Source organism: Ambystoma mexicanum, chromosome 13, assembly GCF_040938575.1.
Source record: "Ambystoma mexicanum isolate Mex_15411 chromosome 13, UKY_AmexF1_1, whole genome shotgun sequence".
NCBI classification, from domain to species: domain Eukaryota; kingdom Metazoa; phylum Chordata; class Amphibia; order Caudata; family Ambystomatidae; genus Ambystoma; species Ambystoma mexicanum.
In genome coordinates, this window is record NC_090938.1 from 580,194,508 (window position 1) to 580,214,841 (window position 20,334).

Sequence of the window (20,334 nt, forward strand, 5' to 3'; positions counted from 1 at the left end):
AAGCGACGCCTGGTTTTGCCAGGTGTGCGATCCGGGTCCTGCGATGGGAAGCTCGTAATCGACGCTCCCGTAATGAAGGGGGCCGGTCCCGTACCGGCCCCCTTCATTACGGGAGTGCAAGCCTTATAATGAGGCCCTATATCTCTTACAATCAACTTAGATACCACTGCCCTGGCCAATGCATCTGAGCACAACCGGCACACAAGGCTCCCATCTGGGCACAATTGCCTCTATTTGCTCAACACAGAAAAACTAGAAGCAGATTCGCCCATGGGAACTGGGCACTTCGGAATTGCATGCACCAACAGAACAGCAAAGGTATCGGTCATTTTCCTGCTCTTCCCACTTACCTAACCCACCCATCTATTTTTCAGATCTGCCATACAAGTGGCAGTGGGGTACATTATAAATCCCAACAATATATGTCTGCCTCTATTCCAACCCTGCACAGACTATATTACAATCACTGTTTTGAAGATGTGTTGGGTACACCTTCTGAGCAAATGTCGTTTTTCAGATGAAGGCTCCTTCCGCACGCCTGGTGACACGCTAGCGTTACGGCGCACTGTATTGATTCTGTACTCCATTAGTCTTGCTCCGAACTGTACATTTTACTTCAGTGTATCTCATGTCAGATGTTCAGTGACTAATCCATGTATTGATAGCCTCACTAGTGCTTTTGTCATTCCGAGCCGAGGGATCAGCAGACCTTAACCAAAGTCTGATAAATCTAGATGCGTGATTGGCCGCCGACCATTCCGACTCGTCACGTTAAAGAGATTGATTAAATTGATTTGACAAGATCTACAGTACAGGACTTGGCTTGACCCCTGATGAGCTCACTAAATGTTGTCTAATGATTATAATTGTCTGTTTTTACTCTCCTTAATTCTTGGGTAAAGATTTTTCTTCCTTAGCTGTCGGAGTGGATCAATTTCTATGTCCAGCTTGTGGTGGCACGACGTAGTTACAAAAAGCTGTAATTCACTGTGGGCGCTTCAGTTCCATTGTAGAGACTCTTCTAGTATCAGACGCAACCTTCAATTATCACAGTGGCCGATGCTCAGGAGCAGAGCAGAATTATGTCTTTCATATATGAGAGCCATTGTACCCAATGAATTCAGATTAGCTTTGGGATGCCCTAAAGATTGAGGAGCCTCTACTACAATTGGGTTGCCAGTAATCATGCTTTTTAGTGCAGTGTTACTCCATTTTTTCTATTCATTTGTGTTTTCTTCAGCAATGCATCGCACCTTGCAGCCACTTCACAGCTCCTGTCTACCAAGTGGGTGCTGGGCCTCTCTTCTTTTATCAGCAGTGATGGTCTGACCAGCTGATTATAACACCTGATGTTGGAAGAGGGCGCACCAGCAAAGTGACCCGCAGTTGGTGCAGCGGTCCATCAACAGGGGTGGGAGAATCCCGGGAATACCATTTTAAGCTGTGTCCAAAGAGAATCACCCTTCAAAAGGAGACCATTTGATCAGGGGATGATCCGGGAAGGATGCAGAATCCAATAGCAGGGGGCATGGAGGGAGATAATAGGGCTGGGCTGACAGGGCCTAGGATGACCCGTGACTGGGCTTCTGCTAGTTATTGCCTCAGCCACTCAGAGATGTTTCTGCGCTTATGTGGTACTGATGAAAGCTCTCCATCCTTATAAGGTGCCAAGTAACAGCAGTCATAATGTCAATAGAATTTACAGGGAGTAATGGCTGTAATGCTAGTCTTGACAGCCCGTTCTCTTATCTGCTCCCTGCATGTCCCAGACCCTTGCCCCAAGCTAGATTCAATGTTAAGCTCGTCCTCCTTCAAAAGAAGACTTTTGGGTCTCCTGAATTGTGGCTGCCCCAGCTAGCTGGGATGCTGATTGATGCAAAGGGATGAGGCTTAGTGGCAAACTGGGTCCTAAAACCTTGGCAAATGGTGCAAAGTGCTCTACAGCACCTTTGGGCCAGCTAGGATATCACTATATAGCACATAGTTGAAAAAGTACATCTGTGAAAAAATTCAATCTTCAAATAGTTTGTCCTTGTATCAACGTCGTATCTGAACCACTGATACTAAACCCTCTTTTACACAGTCTCATAAATCACTAGTTCTGATGAGGTGTAGCTGTTATCACACTTTGGCAAATGGTGCAAAGTGCTTTACAGCACCTTTGGGCCAGCTAGGGCCTCACTATATAGCACATAGTTGAAAAAAATACATCTGTGAAAAAATTCAATATTTAAGTAGTTTGTCCTAGTATCAACCTCGTATCTGAACCACTTGTACAAAACCCCCTTTTACACAGTCTCATAAATCACTGGTTCTGATGACGTGTAGCTGTTATCACCGTTTAGCAAAGCATTTAGGCACAAAAGTGGGAAATTTAGCCCACATTAGAGCATGTTTTCTTCTCTTTGGACAAGCCGAAATGTGGAATGCAGGTTGTAGCCACAGCACAGGTTTGCTTTCTGTGCTTCTCCTTTTTTTTCACCAGTTGCAGTTCTCTAGCCAATCAACAAGTTTGGAATGGAGGCTCCTGTAAAGCATGCATTCCTTTGTGATGTGTGATGTGCGCACAATCAGTTCTGGCCAAGGAGACATGGGCAAAATGTGTTGCAGGAAACTCCAGATGATGCTCCACTTTGTCCCCCTGTAAGAGATGTTACAGCATTGAAGGCCTGCCATCAGGCTGCTAATGTGTGCTAGGTGACCTTCGTAATGGGACCATTGTCCTGGGCAGCGGTCCCCTACTACACAATGGATGGTATGTTATGTTAATATAATTTCTTAAGCGCAGCATACACCCAAAGGCACCTTGGCACTGCTCCTGGACAAGAGAAAGACAAGTGGCCTAGAAGATGTAAGTTCTCAGGGCATGACAAAAACACAGGGGAGTGGATATAGCATGCCATGCGCGTGGCAGTGAGTTCCACAAAGCATCCACGCACATGCCTAAGTATGAACTGAGGAACGGGGAAAAGGAGAGCATTGGCCGAGCGCAGAGCTTGGCCCGGGATATATGGATGAAACTTCACCTTGAAGTATTCCTCTCCTTGTCCGTAGAAGACCCGATGGACAAGGCAAAGTGCCTTAGAATGAATGCGCTGTACTACTGGAATCCAATGCAACATCCGTAGCACATGGGAGGTGTGGGCTCCCCGAGGTGTAGAGATGGCCATGCGGGCAGCTGAATGTTGGATCCCCTCTTGTGCTAGCTCTAATGTTTCCGTAGAGCACTAAGCTTCCACTTATTATCTGCATGCTTGCTTCAATCTTGATAACAGTAGTTTAGAATGCTATTTCTAGCACTGTCCGTCGTCCACTGGATTCACTGCACCACCCCTTGCTATACACACTGTGCACTGTTACGACATGGTATTCCCCTTACAATATTGTTAACAAAACTGGACACAGTGCTCTAAATGGAGGTGTCCCCATTACCCTAAACACCAGCAGTGCAATCTGAGTTACCATGAATGCCATGCTTCATCCTTTGCTTTCTGCTCCTCACTCTCTAATCAACTTTCCTTTCATGGTGTTTGGCCCCTGTGGGTCATCGCATGCAAGTTGCCCCACCTACATATTGCTTGTATATGTTGATAGCGAATGCTTCTTCCATAATGTATTGCTGTCCTCACGTTCTCAACAAAGATTGGAAGAGACAGAGCTAAAGTCAGCACCCCAGAAGCAGGCATCACCCAGCAGGCAGGAGTTACCTCTAAGGAACTAGGAAATAGCATGCCTTAAAATCTACTTCTACATGAGATGTGAACTATACCTTTTTGTCACATATACATATCTTGTAAAGGGGTTCTAATGCTCCCAAACACAAATTACCAATTGCATGCACTTAATGTCATTTGGATATGTCGGATGGCATCAGAAACACTTGAAAACGTTCCTTTTGATGCTGAACTTGAAGCTATTACCTTAACTTTCCTCGCTCCGACTCCCGCCTTGTTTTCTGGAATCCCACTCTTCTTCCCGCGTTACTGGGCCTCATTATAACCCTGGCAGTAGCTGTGCCTGTAACACAGGCACGCCTGCCGTCAGAGTTGCATTTTTTCCGGCACCCGTGAATGGGCAATTACCGGGTCATGGCGAGTTTGGCAGACCCAGTAATTGCCCATTCGCGGGGGGCGGTAATAAGGGACTCCCCATCCCCATTCGGCCTCATATGGCTCAATGGGAAAGAGGAGGGCAGTAGCACCGGTACCGGTGCTACCATCATGTTCTGGTCACGGGTGCCGGTGGCGGGCAGATGGGCACCTGCGAGCAGGACTTGTAGTATGGCGGTGCGGTAGCAACGCTGCCGGTAGCTTATTGGCACCGTTGTTACTGTACCGCTAGGGTTATAATGAAGCCTACTGTGTCTCTCTTTGTGAGCGCCCTGAGACCAATAGTTAGTGGCGCTATAGAAAATGCAGATAGAAAGATAGATAGATGGCCTGGGCAGTCATATGTGGCTCCTGCTAGCTATTATTAACAAGCTAACCAGGCTCTTCTCGGCTGTAAGCGGGTACTAAATAGTTTGCAGCAATTTTGATCTTTGTTGTCTATGGCTGCTGACCACTAAATCTATGAGAACATATTCACTACCATTAAAACTTTTGAAATCCCCAAGCCCCTCCACCCCCACACACCCCACCCCCTGCCCCCTATATTGTTTTCAACTTCAACTCTGGTGTCAAGACCTTTGAAGATATCCGTTTATTCAGATATCTGACCGGGGCACAGACCACGCCGCTAGAAGGTCAAGAATAGTTGGAATCCAGATCACTGCTGAGACAAGGGTGTAGGATTTAATTTACAATTAAGAGGGGTTGAGGAAGGTGGGAGAGCGTAAAAGAAATAAAAATAAACTATGCCGGGGGAGCGATCGAGTGGGTGGAATTCATTTCTAAATTGCTATCAGTACATTTTGCTTGTCCACTTACTTGAGCCAGGGGGTTGCCTCCTGGGAGAGCCACCATACAATGTGGAGCTGTGACATGTTTGCTTGAAGTTAATGTGGAATGATAGACTCTCGAGCATGCTGCTTCACCCTCCTACTAAAGGCTAACCTTCTTCTTGACAACTCATGAAGCTTTCCCTTCAAATCTACAAGTAGTACAAAAGGGCTGGAGATCCTCATCGCAGACCCGCCTGGAAGAGTGTGGACTTCTGCCCTCTTGCCAGTTTAAATGCAACCTAGTGCAGAACTTGGAGTCCACGGTGCTTGATGTAAGAAAAAAACACCTCCTTACTAGGGAATCCTTTCTCTCTCTGCTGCCTTCATGCTTTTTTGGATTTATCTGAGTAGTAAACGTGACAGTGGGTAGGTGAAGTAAATGAGGCTCGTAGAGATTTGGTCTTAGAATACCCATTTTGTGTGTTCCCTCAAAACAGCCCTCTAACTGTAGATCACCACTGTACACGATCCGTTGCTGGCGACGGTCATTGGAACGCATCTGGCGGTTGACAGCCAGCAGAAGGTGAGGGAGAAGCAGTGATGAGCTATTAATTTGCATCACTGTTTTCTAGAAGTTCAATCAAACCGCAGCATTAGCAGAGGGGTCTGCAGCCCCTCTTCCTTCACATTTCCATGTTTAATGGGCTGAGGAAGGGTCCAAGGAATTCTGCTGATTTTGGTGGGCTGCCATTTCCCTGCCTCTCTTGCATTGGTGCCAGATCTGATATTCATTGGCCTGCTATGCCAGCTGTGGTGCCTTGAGCTGGTTGAACCCTAAACAGCTGACTACAGTTGATGTATTTTAGGAGCAGCCCTGGAAGAGCTTTGCCTCTCCCAAGAGGAGGAACTTGGTAGCTCAGTTCGATCATAATTATTCCTTTAAAACTTAGGCAGAACGAGCGACCAATAACTGTAATTTCCATCGTATCGTGGCAGGGGACGTATCAGCCTTTCCACATCACACCATCAAGTGCTATTGGTCAGGAGATTCCTACCTTTGTTAAGGTTACATTCTGCCCGTGCAATGCATTCTGGGTGCGCGGGAGACCTTGTTTCAAGACTGAAATGCCTGAACAAGCAAGACCACAATTTCCTCAAAATGATTATACTCCACTTGCTCCCGGCTGCTGAACACATAGGAGCAGATTTGCAAAATGGTTTTACATGGACGAAACGCCCACATTCTGTGCGTGGGCTGATTTGCAAAAGTGAATCTGCTTTGCCACATATGCAAAATGCATCTACGTCTGTGCTGGGGGAGGATCTGCCAAGGAACAAAGCACATTCCAGATCACAGCAAATGCACTGTGGCGTGAGGCGCTTTCCCCTGTGTCCCTGAAGGGGTGCCCTTAAATTGTGCTCACCGACCCCGTATGGGCAGGTTGCAGACAGGTGTGGACTGGGAACCAAGAGGGACCCTGGAAATATGTTTCAAAGTGTCCCATATTACACATTTTCAGGTAGCCCAACTCTTTCCATATGGGAACATTTGGACCCACCAGACAAAAGAGGCTCAGGGAGTAGAGGCCTACTGGAAAATCTCCAGAGTCCACCCCTGGATGCGGACCCCAGGCGGCCACCCAAGTGGGATCATTCAGTCAATCGGTGCTCTAGTGTCTGGAGTGAATCCGACACTTGAATATGCATGAAGGATTGGCTGCGTGTACCGGTAGCCAGCCCCTCCTTCACCTTACGTACCCTATTGGTGACACGGCAGTGCTTCACTAAGCTTTGGGGAGAGGAAGTATTACAATTCCAAGACCCACATTTCGAAGGTCCTTCCATTTTTTTGGAAGCTAAAATACTTCCACGCTTAAATGCATTGAGTGAATGACTTCTGTGACAAATAAATCAAGGTGAATAGTAAGTCAGTTAGATTTCTCTTGCTTTGTGGTTTTGAGGTCTGAGAAGAAAAAGGACAAAGGAACAAGTGGGTTCACCGATCTGATGCTAGAGAATGGTGGGAGGGATTCGAGGAGCTATTTCTGAGGATCCACAACTGGAAGACACATATTAAACACACCGCAATCTTAGAACGTCCTATTTCTGTAGAGTTTTGTTTTGTTTTTAAGGGGCTTTCAAACAAGCAAAAATGGCATAACAGAAGCACTGTCATTCGAGGCTCCCAGGATAAAATCCCCATTGACTTCTACCCCACAGATTTCTGTGGCTCTGCCCCATTTAGTGGCGTGTGCTCAACTCACTGCTCACTGGACAAAGGGATCACCACCTATCAAAATCTCTTCCCAAAACAGCATCCTTAAAGAGCCGTACGGTCACACTGACAACATTGTGTTGGTTCCCATGTTTAAAAAAAGGTCAGCACTTAGCAGGAAGTGAGTCAAACTTTGGAAGCCCTTGCTGACTGTATTCTATTGTAAAGATTTTCTTGTCAAATTGAGGAGCGCTCTGGATGCAATTTTTGTGCACAGCTGACAGAAGGCCTAACTGCGCATCCAATCCCAACCCACAACTTTGCATCTCTTCACTCAGCCTGAATTGAAATCCTTTGCTTAGCAGCACGTTGATTGGCTGATCCTAGTGGAGCCGTGCAAAAAAGCCCCCAGACAGACCCGGCCCTGGTTGATGCACTTTGCATATTGCTTTCAAATCAGAAAAATGGTCCGTGAAACACAGTGTCTACAACTCTGGAATAATATTGTCTGAGTGTCTCTTGCATTAAACAAGACAGACATACTAATTCTGTTTGATTTGTGATTTGGAGTGAATCTTGGTGGAAAAATCCAAACTACAATAGCGTGCCTTCCTCCCTAATCGGCTGCGTGGTAAATTCTTCTTAACCGAGTCACAAAGTGATTGAGCAGTGTGTCTGGAGAGGCTGATGAAGAGCAGGGTTTGAGAATCAACTACAGGCATTTAGAGATGAGCCGAGAATGGGTTACCAGCTCAGGCAGTCAAGCCTGAAGGCCCGGGACTTTGGCAAGCTCATTCCAAGCGATGTTGAGGAGGAAGATGACCTAGTAAACATCTGGAGAACTTGGTGCGATTAACTAAATGAAACTGTCAGAGACACACCCCGTGTGCCTGCCCTGGGGGTGGACGCCTGCTATAGAGGGGATCGCTCCTGGGGCTGATCGTTGTAGTGACAGCTGGGCAGGCTGACAGAGCCGGAGACTGCCTTGGTCACATGCTGTGACACTTCCCTCAGGTGAGAGAGTTCTGGTACGAGAACCCTGATGAGTGGAGCTAGTCCTACATGGGGAGGTGGAACATTGAGTGGGACGGCGCTAAGCCTAATGAATGTGAGGTGAGTGGGGCTGCGTAGCTACCTGTTTAGGTTCTTGCTCGTGGCCAATAAGCAAATTCTCAAAGTTTAGAATATATTGAAAAAGTGAAAGGTAGAAGAGTGCTGAATCTGGGCAGATTTGAAATCAATACGTCTGAACGGTGAGGGAACAAGGATCAATACGTGGAAATCTGGGGTGAAAACATGGAGCTCTACTCCTACAGACCCAGACTACTCTGTCTATGGGACACCTGTCTAGCCATGTTAGGTTCGCCTCTCTCTTGTGTCATCTTGCATTTATATCTCTGTGTTTTGTGTTTGTCATTTGTGGGCTGTGGGTGTCTCTTTTCTCGCATCCATCATTTGGGTGCCTTCGGTGTCTTCGAGCTGTGTGTTTCATCACCGACCTTTCGTATTTTAGGGCCAATCTGCTTGTTAATGATGGTTTATAGCACCAGAGCCATATTTCCTATTCAATGCTGTTATATTAGATACTTTATACTGGCCGCCCTGTTATTGTTTTTTGATTGCTTTATGTTGGTACTCTTGTTCAGAGGAGAATTGCCTAGCATTTTGGTGCTGGACTGCCCCTGGGCAGGACAAAGACTGATATGCAGGGATATTTCTTCTCTGTGAAAGGGACAGTGATCTAAAGACTTGGTTGAGACTCTCCCGGGGGCCATCCACCCAAGAACAGGTCATTGGGCCGTGTTCATGCTGGTAGAGAGACTCCCAGACCCCCCTCTGGTTTGCATACTTTTAGATATAACTTCCTCTTACAAAGCTCGAAAAGCAGGCCCACTTACATAGGATAATGGAATAATGTATCAACGCTCTTGATTTGATGTCCACCCTCGACTTTTTACCTCTGTTCATTGCTCATCCCTTGTCCCACAAAGCTCAAAACCACCTACTCCCTGTCGCAGCACCCCCTGACTACCACCAATCCTTTTGTGGCAAGTTTCAATTCTGGTTATTTTCTCATTGGACTCCTCTGTATGGGTAAGCCTTGTCGTGACTTCAACACAGTAGACCTCTTGAATGCCTTCAAAACCTAACCCTAACATCATGAGGACTAGATTCAACAGTAAGGCCTTCAGTTGCAACAGAGCTGGCTCTTCCGACACCTGGATCCCCATCAGCACTTTTTGTACACTTGTATTGTGATGTACTACCCAATTTGCTATAATCTAGGAGAAACGTTGCCAGGCCTAGTATGCTAGTTTTTCTGTTTAGATCTTTCGGAATCTTCAAGGCCTAAGAATGATTACTGTATTGCCTTGTTACCTTCCCACCTTGAAGCGCTTTGAAGCACTTCTCCTGTGTACAAGCGCTATGTAAATAAACAATGAATAAATAATAAATAAATAAATCCACCACCAACATTTCGAGATAATGTAATCCTGTGCAACATGCCCACTACAAACTCTTACTGAAATTTCAAAAGCAATAAATACCTTATGGATATGTTGGCTACAGCATTAATGTTCACTTTGTATACAGCCCATATTATAAGGCCTATGTCAAAGCGCTCCTAACTTACACAGATAAGGGAAGTAAGCAGAGGCAGATCACATGTCATGATGGTATTTTATGTTATGAATCTTTTATAGGGTTTCAACTCATCACCATAGTAGTGCCTGTCTGGAAGATGGTCTGTTTTGCCCAACGCATGGTAACCAGACCGCAGTCTGAGTAAGAAGAAGAAAAAGAACAGAGTTGAAGCAGTTGGGGACGAAAAGGGAATGTTGAAACAAACAGGGATTCATTGGGATCACAGGCAAAGGAAGGATATTTGTGATATTTTGGGTGCAAATAGAGATAAAATGGATTGTTGACTCAGGGTGCACAAAAATGTAGAGGATTGTTTGAAGGTATCTGTAGAAGCAGCAAGTATTTAGTTTAGAGCATTTTTAGGAAGATGACTAGGTATTCATCTTTGGGGTGAGTGGCTTTGTGAAGGACTCGAGATGTGCTCAAGCAAACCATTTTCAGCGTGAAAGCTTTTGGTTGTCCGGATATGTCTTTAACTCCTCCAACCAAACATACCTCAGTAATCCTGGGATAAGTGGCCAAGTCAAGAATAGACTGTGTGATCAATGAATGGGAACATGAGTGGGAAGGCGCTCAAGTGAAGACGCAAATATTACATTCGGAACCACTGGTTCCAAGGCCATACACTTAACCGTTTGACCAACGCCCGCTTCTCTAGGGTCACCCAGGTGTGGAAGATTACACTGCAATGACCAAATGTTTGTTTGTTTTACTATTTCCGGTTGTTCCTGAGTGCTCTGACACATTGTAGCAAGATGTGATGCCATAAAAGGCCAGGCCATGCCTAAGTTGTAAACGGACTGCCCATCACCGCGCCACAGGTTCTGTGCTTTGGTCCTCAGCCCTATTCCCTTGAGAGGCGAGGGCTGAAGACCATGGCCCCCTTGCCAGCCAGCCCTGAGGCTACTCTCAAGCTAGGGTGGATTTCAATGTGTCACTCGCTTTACAGGCAGCCTCCCATCCTGCCAAATGCCTCTAGAATGAGCCTATGGTGTTGCCCCACTTAACAAGGGCCAGGAGGTTGTCCATGTGGGGCACGCGAATCTTTAAAATGGGAGGGCGGTAACTGGGTTTGATAGAAAATACAAGCAGTTCATGGCGGGGATGCCCAGCAATAATTTTACCCAAGGGAGTGACCCAGCAAGTTTGTAAAACACACTCTTGGGAGTTTGGGGGAGAGGGGTGATACAGCCGCCCTTAAGTCAGCAATAGGATCATCTGGGAATCATCTTCATATACCCCCCTCCCCAAACTCCCTCTCTTCTGCAGTAGTTACCTCAATGCTTTAAATGTGGCAGCACCAGTACCTCCTGCCCCTTTTCCCCCTCCACCCCCCAGGCTCTACCTGATTTACTAAATGACAGTTGCCGGGAACTCTTCTCTTCATAGCAAAAGGTGCAGACACGGCCCTAAACTTTTTCTTGCTGAAAGACTGTAGGTATTTGTAAACGTTAGTGTCATTTTGGGATGTGTATCCTACTGGGGGCACAAGCAACTAACCTATCTTGTAATTTGTGTGTCTTCTAGGTTCATAGCAAAAAACGTCATGCGGTTGCAGCGCCTTGGCATCACCCATGTCTTGAATGCGGCCGAGGGCAAGTCTTTCATGCACGTGAACACCAACGCGGAATACTACGATGGAACCGGCATCACCTACAAAGGCATCAAGGCCAACGACACCCAAGAGTTCAACCTGAGCCACTACTTTGAGGACGCGTCGGACTTCATAGACAAAGCGCAGGCCCAGAAGGATGGTAAGATGTCCTCTTAGTGTAGTGGCTTATTGTTGACCATCCTTTCCATCCCAAGTGATTATTATTTCAGACTGTTGCATTAGCTATGACAAGAAAACAGCCATCTCCCCTGGACTTGCCATCAATACGTGCACAACCCAGTTTATCATCCATTCTGCTTTTTTACTGCAATCGACAACAATCTACGTTGACCTCCCTGAATACTGATTACAGCACTGCAGATGAAACATTACTTTCTCTTTAAAGTCACTCTAGGTCAATGACCCTTTTCCAGAATGTTTTGCATCCGGTTCTGACCTCCATGTAAAATAAGAAAAAATAATTTTGTGATGGAACGACACTTTTCTCATTTGCTTCATATTATGTACCTATATAAATATAGGTGTAACAGATTTACGCTTTTTTTTTAAACCATGTTTCCTCTTTTTCTCTGGAGAAACACCAAAACAACTTTGCAGGCAACAATAAGAAACTTCCTACCTTGTCTTCGGTTTGTAGGAGTATGTGCAAGTTTACCGGAAGCTCCCTTGCCTCACCTTCCAACACAGGTGACGGAAGGAGGCCTCCGGGAAACCCTCTTGCGGGAAAAAAACCTGGTTTTGAGAGTTGAAGGAGTGACTGGCCTCGTTGATCCTTAGCGATGGATTACAAAGTCTTGCAGGGGAGTGTCGGGATAAATCTTCTTGAATGGTTTAGTCGAACAGCCCTTTCTGGAGGGATGGAGAGAATAGTGTTACCCCAGTAGTCTTTGTAAATAACAAGTCTATGATATGTCGATAGACAGCGGGGAAGGTACCTGAGAGGATTTCCCGAGGGCTATTGTGGAGAGACTCCCGTAGCTATGAACATAATCCAGTCTGTGCCAATTTAAAGAAAAAGAAAGGTTTTATGTAGAATGTAATAAAGCGGAGATATCAGGAGTGGAGATAAGACTGTTAGAGGATCCTACCTGGGAGTATACTGGTGGAGGTATTTTGAGGACGGGACCACGTGGGAATGGTGACTGCGCCGGGACGTGACCGGTATGTGCTGTATACTGCCAGGGGAGAAAGCAAACAATAGTAGAAGGAAAGTGCTGATGCATTCAGTGTCAGGGATAGGGATTGCTTACAATGGTCTGAAGCGGGTTTGGTCTGCGTAGTCGAGCCGGTAGTATTGGCGAGGCTGAGAAAACCGGAATAGAAAGGCGGAGTGTCCCTAAAGAGAAATGTAGACAGAGGTGAGTAGGAAATCACAGACCAATTACAAAGTAATGTGAAACGCGTATCGCAGATACGATAACTCACGGAGCGTAGCTGATGAAAACAGTAGCAACGCGCAGTACTCCTGGCGCCTCAGAGTCATATAGTGATTCCGGAGAGAGAGGAGGAGCCTCGTTCTCCTTCTGATGCGCTACACCGCTCCTCCGTGGTTCGGGATGCATGTTGGAGGTACAAACCCTCGATCTTGGCTGCAGCCTCCAACGATGCCAGAGCGAGGCCTTCCGAAGACCCGCCATAACAATAGACCCATAAAATAACGCAAATCAGAAAAGTGATCTTCCATCATGAAACAACATGTTTCTTATTTTACATGGAGCTAGGAATCAGGCCCCCAAAGTTATTTATTGCATGGTGCACAATGCATCAGTCACTGAGGCCATGACCTGCCGCTGCACATAATGAATACTTTGCCCAGAAGTACTCTGGGCCTGATTCTGGGCTCTGGAGGGAAGTAGTGTGGGAAGCTGACATTCTCGCCTCCGGTTTCTAGCACCGCCATTCTTAGGAGGGTAGAAGGATTGGAAGGGAGCTGGTGTGCTTGTGCTGTCCCTAACACCTCATTGTTGGGGTAGCGTGTGCACCAGTGTCACTGCAAGCATTTCTAAAAGGCCGGACACTTTTCTGATTTACGAAAATGTTGTTGCGCCTCCAGTACATCAGAAAATTGGTGCTGTCATCCAGGAAATGCTAGCTCATACATTATAAAGGCAACCCGCTGGTGCCCTATTTTAACTCCTTTCGTTTAAATGAAAAAGTAGGTCTCTGCAAGGAGAATGCACTTGCAGTGTTTGCCCAGCATTGCTGACAGTCGATGGGGCCCATTTTCAGTCCGTAAATAAGGCATTTGCAAGAGTCCGGCCTTTGATCTCAGCACATCACACTCTTTATAACACATACTTATGAGAACTTTAGGAAAAGTGTTATTCCTCCAGAGAACAACACTTTTTCAATTTTATACATACCTCTGAATTGGGCCATCCATGTGGAATTACCACCATAAAATGCAGGTTGTTCCGCTTTACTGAAGCAGTGAGTGTTTTTGGGGGGAGAAGGGAGTAAGGGTGATAAGGCAAAAAGAGGCACTAGAAATAAAATGTAAGAAAACCAATAAAAATAATGAAATCGATATTGCACAGACACCATTGCCAAGAGCCCAACAGACTGGTAAAGTGCACCATTGGTCCAAGCGCCTCCTAATTTGCACTAGCTATAGCGGGGAAGGAGGTGTTGGGGGTTATTCTTCCACTGCTTTGCCAGCCTACATATTTCAACGCAAATGTATACCCTGCTCTTATTCTCTTGTGCCCTTATTTATGCCCTTCTACCCGCTGCACAGTGTGGTGAGCATGTACCTCACACTTTTGGTGGAACAAAGCGGGGGCAATAACCGCCCCAGAGGTATTGTACAATTTGTCTGCATGGTCGAGCCTGTGGAGGGAGAGCGATAGAGCCAGGTGGCACGATGGTTTTGCATGGCATCCAGGCAAATGAGAAAATCAGTTCAACCAACACTGTCCTCGAAAATAACCCCCTTTTAAACTTCACCGACAAACATTCTAGTGTTAGGCACAATAGAAACAATATGTGCCCCTTTATCTGCTCACGCCGCTCAGCCTCTTGAGCTCATTAGCAAGCACTGTCTCCGCAATATCGAGCAACAAACCGAAGCAGTGTATTTGTTGACATGCTTTTGTATGCTCTCTTTGATGCAGTCTGTTGGGTATTCTTGTTCCCAGATGCCGATGCTACCTATCTCTTACTATGCTATGTTATGAAGTGTTATATATGATTTATGATGCACCAACCTAACAATGAGATGCTTGTAATGAGGCAACATAGCAATCTGATCTTTGCTATGTGCCAACTATACGCTTGTAATGTGGCAACATAGCAATGTGATCCTTGCTGTGAACCAACTAAGCAATAATGTGGCAACGAGGCAATGTTATCCTTGCTGTGCACCAATTTAGCAATGAGATGCTTGTAATGTGGCAACGTAGCAATATGATCCTTCCTATGCGCCAGTTTATCAATGAGATGCTTGTATTGCAGCAACACAGCAACAAGATCGTTGTAAAGAACGACTGTAGCAATTAGATGCTTGTAATGTGGCAACGTAGCAATGTGATCCTTGCTGTGTCCCAATTTAGCAATGAGATGCTTGTGATGTGGCAACATAGCAATCTGATCCTTCCTATGCGCCAGTTTAGCAATGAGATGCTTGTATTGCAGCAACACAGCAACAAGATCCTTGTAAAGAACCACTGTAGCAATTAGATGCTTGTAATGTGGCAACGTAGCAATGTGATCGTTGCTATGCACCAACTTAGTAATGAGATGCTTGTAATGTGGCAACGTAGCACCATGATCCTTCCTGTGTGCCAGTTTAGCAATGAGATGCTTGTATTGCAGCAGCACGGGTTCGGGGTCCTTGCACCACTGTAGCAATTATAATGCAGCTTGTAATGTAGCAACGTAGCAATGAGCTGGTTTTTATGAGGCAACAAAATGCTGATGAGATGCCTGGCAAAAAGTAGGTGAGCAGTGACACACACACAGACACACGCACACACACACACACACAGATTGAGGTAAGGCAAGGGCATATAATCTGCCCGGGTCTGTTAACGTTGGTAGCCCCTATGCATCTTGTTGTCTTTTTTTCCCCGCACACTTCTATTACCCTACCCCCGCCATTGTGATTGTCAAAGGTATTTTTGCATTCACACGTTCTGAAGTGGCTTTAATGGACCCAGATGTGAACAGTACATCTTTTCCACAGTTGTGAACATTTTCTAATTAATGTGATATCTTTCAGTCGTGGGTGATTTAGGCTTGCTCCGCCTTAAGTCATCTTCAATGGAGGCAATCCCGCTCTGCCTAGAAGACGGGCAAACCAGAACGCAGGGCGGCTAGTTATGTTGCCTCTGATCTTTGAGGAAAACATGCTCCCATAGATTGAGGTTAGAACCCCACTGTTTTCACTCTGATAAACCCACTTGGGAAGAATTATTTCCACCCTACCAGGAGTTCCTCAATAGCATTTGCACATCTCTGCAGAGTGTCGAGCCATGGCATTGAGGAAGTGTGACATTCAGATGGGCAGATATCTTCTCCACTGCGGGCAGACTTAACTTTAGGGACTTGGAGTTTACATGTCTTAACGGCAATGCCCCCAAGGACTCCATCAGTCCATGAAATGGGAGCCACTTTACCCCACATTCCGATCACACTGAATGCAGTTTAGGCTCCCAAAGGCAGTTTTTTAAGCACAGGTAGAGAAGGCTGTTGGGTGCTTGGACATCAAAATAATGACCTGTCCATTTGTGCGAGGCTCTTCCATTTGAGTATTTCGTGAAGGGTTAAGGTAACACCTTTTTGAGAAATTCTAAGTTTTCAGAACTATCACTATTTTTAAACTGTACGGGATTCGATGCCACAACTTACGTTTAGATGAGTACCTAAAGGCAACTGATTTTGTGGAGGCACTACTTACAAATATCAACTCCCAGAACAATAAATGTTCCCCTTTGCGGACATACCTGCATTGTCTATCCGTTCAGAGCAGCGGGATTCCCAATAAATGCATTCATTTGTTTCCCTTTAGGTGTTAACTAGTAGGATCCAAAACCTAATATTTAGCTATCCCCAGTGCTTAATTTTTGGGGGCGTTTACAAGGGCTCAGCCAAGGGACTTGAGCCTGGCACTTATTTTCTCATACTCCAGTTTGATTATGATGTTGTATTTTGGCAACTTTATTATTAAATCTCATTCAGCAGTTGTCACACAACCAGCAACAACGGGGGGCACTGGCCACATTCTCTTCACCCTAGCGGGGCATCGTTATTCCTGAACCTGATGACCCACGAAGATAGCAGAGTGGTAGTTATCCATTTCCATTGGTAACAATGAGTTGGAAGGTGACATTGCTGGGTGCTTGTGATGGCCACACCCACACACCTTTCCAGTCCTCCTGCATAACATTGGGGCTCCTCCACTATTGCAATACCCAGCAACAATACATCATTAGTGTGAGTTGGCAACAAGAGGACAGTCACCAGTCAGCAGCACCAACACAGAGCAAAGGCCAGGGAAAGGCCAAGTTAACCTATACACAAAGGTTTTACTACAATGTTTGACAGACAAGCCTAAAAGTTCAGTAATAATTTTTCCTGCATTTGTTAATTATTTAAACTTAGTAGGAAAGCAAGTTTGCTCTTTTTTCTGAGGACATGTTCCAATTGCCACCTATACAATCTGAGCAAAATGTTAAGAATGATGATGTGTTTGAAGAGGTACTTAAACATTTGCCTTAAACTAGTATGTCATGTTATTTTATGTTGTTTGGCATCTGAAAATTGCACATCTGCCATGGCTAGTGCATCCATCACCCAAAATAGCCAGTCGCAGTTGCAGCATTAACCCTTAATATTCAGGCACTCTGGTGGAACAATCATAGGTGTTGGCAGCAGTGGTTCCCAGTGTGCTAGAAAATATTTGGGCCCAAGAACTTTTTTTGTGTTTTTAAGCTCTGGCTATCTCTACCCTTTGTTAGCCCCAAGAGATCAGTGCTTGGTGGCCTGCTGTGATCCTTTCAAGCATACTAATGTTGCAGTATAACTTTTGAGCTCTTCCCCAGGTTTCTCATGCACATTACTGAGAGACATACTTTTCACATCCCTCATCTTGTCACAATTACAGGCAGTAGATTCTTTAATCCCTCTTGCTGATTATGTCGAAAAGGCAGCACCACATCTGGAGTGACCTCTCATTCCGTAACCTAGCGCCAGGCAATCATTAGTATCTTTGTGGAGCTAATTGTCAATTTCTCCTCTCACTCTGCTTCATCGGTTCTATCGCTATCAGACTCAGGCTTGCGTCAAAGCCCAGCTCCTCAGAGCAGTCCATGAGGAAAGGCAAATCCCTTTTTGTTTTGCTTTCTTCTAGCATAACATATACCTGGTGGCTTGACAAGTGCGGTCTACGGGGTTCTCCCAGTCTGTGCTTCTTCACGATTCCTCTCCATCGTCTCAGTGGTTTCAGAAAAATCTAACCTACTCAATATGAACATTTTCTTTTCTCTCATCAAACTACACGAATCTTAAAAGGAAAGACTGTCTGTTTCCCCCACATGCCTTATCTCACAAAACTGTTGCATTGCCCAAGCCTGCCCAACAGCTGTCATTAAAATTACACCCCAACTTTGGACTGACCAGCACCCAATTGACTTTAGCTTAACACTAAACAAACAGATAAAGATAAAATTATGGCACTCCCTCTTCCCACCAGATCAAAGAAAAACATCACAACAGACAACATCCTACCTCTCCTCCTTCCTGTGATCAGCGCCCTGCCAAGCAACTCCGACCCAGATACCCTGGTGGATTCCTATGACACTATGGCCAAGGTCCTAGATACCATTGCCCCACTTAAGGTATGTAAGAGTAAACGACAGACTCACCTTAATACTTGGTTCACCCCTCACCTCAAAGAACTTAGACTGGAAAAAAGGAAACTAGAAACCATATGGCAACACTCCCCCACGGAAGAAAATAAACTAAAACTAAAACTCTGTTCCAATAATTACAAGAAAAAAATTATCCAAACAAAAAAAGAAGTCTTCAATGAAAGAATCTCAAAAGCATGCTCTAACACCAAGGAACTGTTTGTGATCCTTCGTGAATTAGAATCGCCCATACCTCCGCTGGATAACATACCCAAAGACAAACAATGGTGCACTAGCATTCAAAATGCCGTAGCAAATAAAACACTTAAAACTAAAATTTCAGCAAAAAAAGCCTCTCTCCTCCTTGCCGAAATACCAACCAATACCACACCCAATGACAAACCTGACCTGGCTCCATTTAAATTCTCCAAAGTTTCCATTCAGGAAACTGAAAAATCATTGCATCCCTAAACCCATGGAACTGTAAAGGAGACAACTGTCCAGCCAAAATAATTAAGGCTGCAACCAGAGATTTAGCCCCCTTCATCTCTAAACTCATTAATGCCTCCTTCTCAGAGAGGGCGCTAGAGACCCGACCAAGATGGCCGCTCCCATGTGAGCTCCCGCGCGGCCTATTAAAATCCTTATTAATCCTGTTTATCCAGCAGTATAACTCCCTCAAACAACCACCATCGCTCCAGTCAGTGTACAGGGAAGAAAATCAGCCGTGCCGAAGTTGAATCCAGAGACCCTGGCCGCCTAGATCTTGCTTTGCGGTGTCCCCGGACGGCTGGGGCGTCTCGAGGGCCGCGAGAGCTTCGGCAGCTGCCGCGCGGCCCAGCCGAGCCCGCGCTGAAAGCGCGAGAAAGGAGCGCCCCGCCGCCTGGGACGGCAGCGCTACGGGTGCCCCCCTCGGCTCCATCCCCACAGCAACAGCAGAAGCCGGGTCCACAAGGCCCCCCGCCCAACATAAAAGGTGCTGTCGACCTCCGGAGATCAGGTGTGAGCCCGAGGGGGCTCAGGCAGTCCTGCGCCGTCTCGGCAGCCGAGAAGCAACATCCCGGCGGAAACCTTGCAGCTCCACAGACCCCCGTCGACGATCTACACAGCAACATCCTAACGGCGCAGCGGCGGCCGGGAGACAGGGCCAAATCGAAGGAGCAGAACATGGGCGAGGCCTCACCGGGTACGGCGCACACTTGGGGGGAGGCAGCTCGAGCGAGGAGCACTGTCGCGGCTGTGCCCAACAACCCACTCGGCGCTATCTAGCAAGAGGCCCCACCTTGGCAGCACAGTGACACACCGCAGGGGCCATAGGACGCCAAACTGAACCAACGACCCTGAGACCAATAATCCACCGGCCCCGGCGCCAACTAGAACGCATATGGCGGGCTGAGTGTCCGGCACGGGCCAAACCTATAGTCGAGCAAAATATCTCGCAAAACCCCGCACAGGGGAACAAGAAACCCCTGCCTCGGCCGCCATACGAACCCTACAATCAGGCAACCAATGACGCTGCCCATCCATACCCGCAATGGGGAAAACTGACAAACAACAGCGCAAACTGAACTTCGAAGCTGGAACCTCGGCAAAAATCCCAAGACACAGCAACGAATCAGAGTCCCCGTCACGTATACTAAACCAAGAGAACGACGATACCCAGTCCCTTGACATCAGAGCACTGCTCCTGGAACTGAAATCTGGTATCAGTAACCTAGATAGTAAGCTGGACGGCCTATCGTCCAAGGTTGATCAAGTCCAACACCCACAATGAACTTTTGGATGAAGCAGAGCAACGGATCTCCACTTTGGACGATGGGGTATCATCTTTGAATACCAAGGTGTCGTCCCTCGAGGCCCAAATGAAAATAATCAATGCCAAAAATGAAGATCTAGAAGGGCGCTCCAGAAGGAACAACATCCGGATAGTGGGAGTAAGAGAGAAACAACTACAAGGCAAAATGGAAGACCACGTTGAAGAAATGTGCAAATCGCTCTTTGGTCTGGAAACTCTCTCGCCCCTATTCGTCGTCGAAAGAGCCCACAGAATACCGACACTAAGACCCGCTCCCGGTGCCCCCTCTCGTCCAATAATTGCAAAATTACTCAATTACAAGGACAGAGATAC

The 20,334-nt window shown here is 46.3% G+C and overlaps 1 protein-coding gene across 1 annotated transcript in view; it reads left to right on the forward strand.

Moving 5' to 3' along the window:
* DUSP3 (dual specificity phosphatase 3) overlaps positions 1-20,334 on the forward strand; it is a 399,045-nt gene that overhangs the window by 125,311 nt on the left and 253,400 nt on the right. Inside the window, exon 2 of the mRNA XM_069634406.1 lies at positions 11,271-11,497. Within this exon, the coding sequence (XP_069490507.1) occupies positions 11,271-11,497 (227 nt within the window). The remainder of the gene's footprint in view (positions 1-11,270; positions 11,498-20,334) is intronic.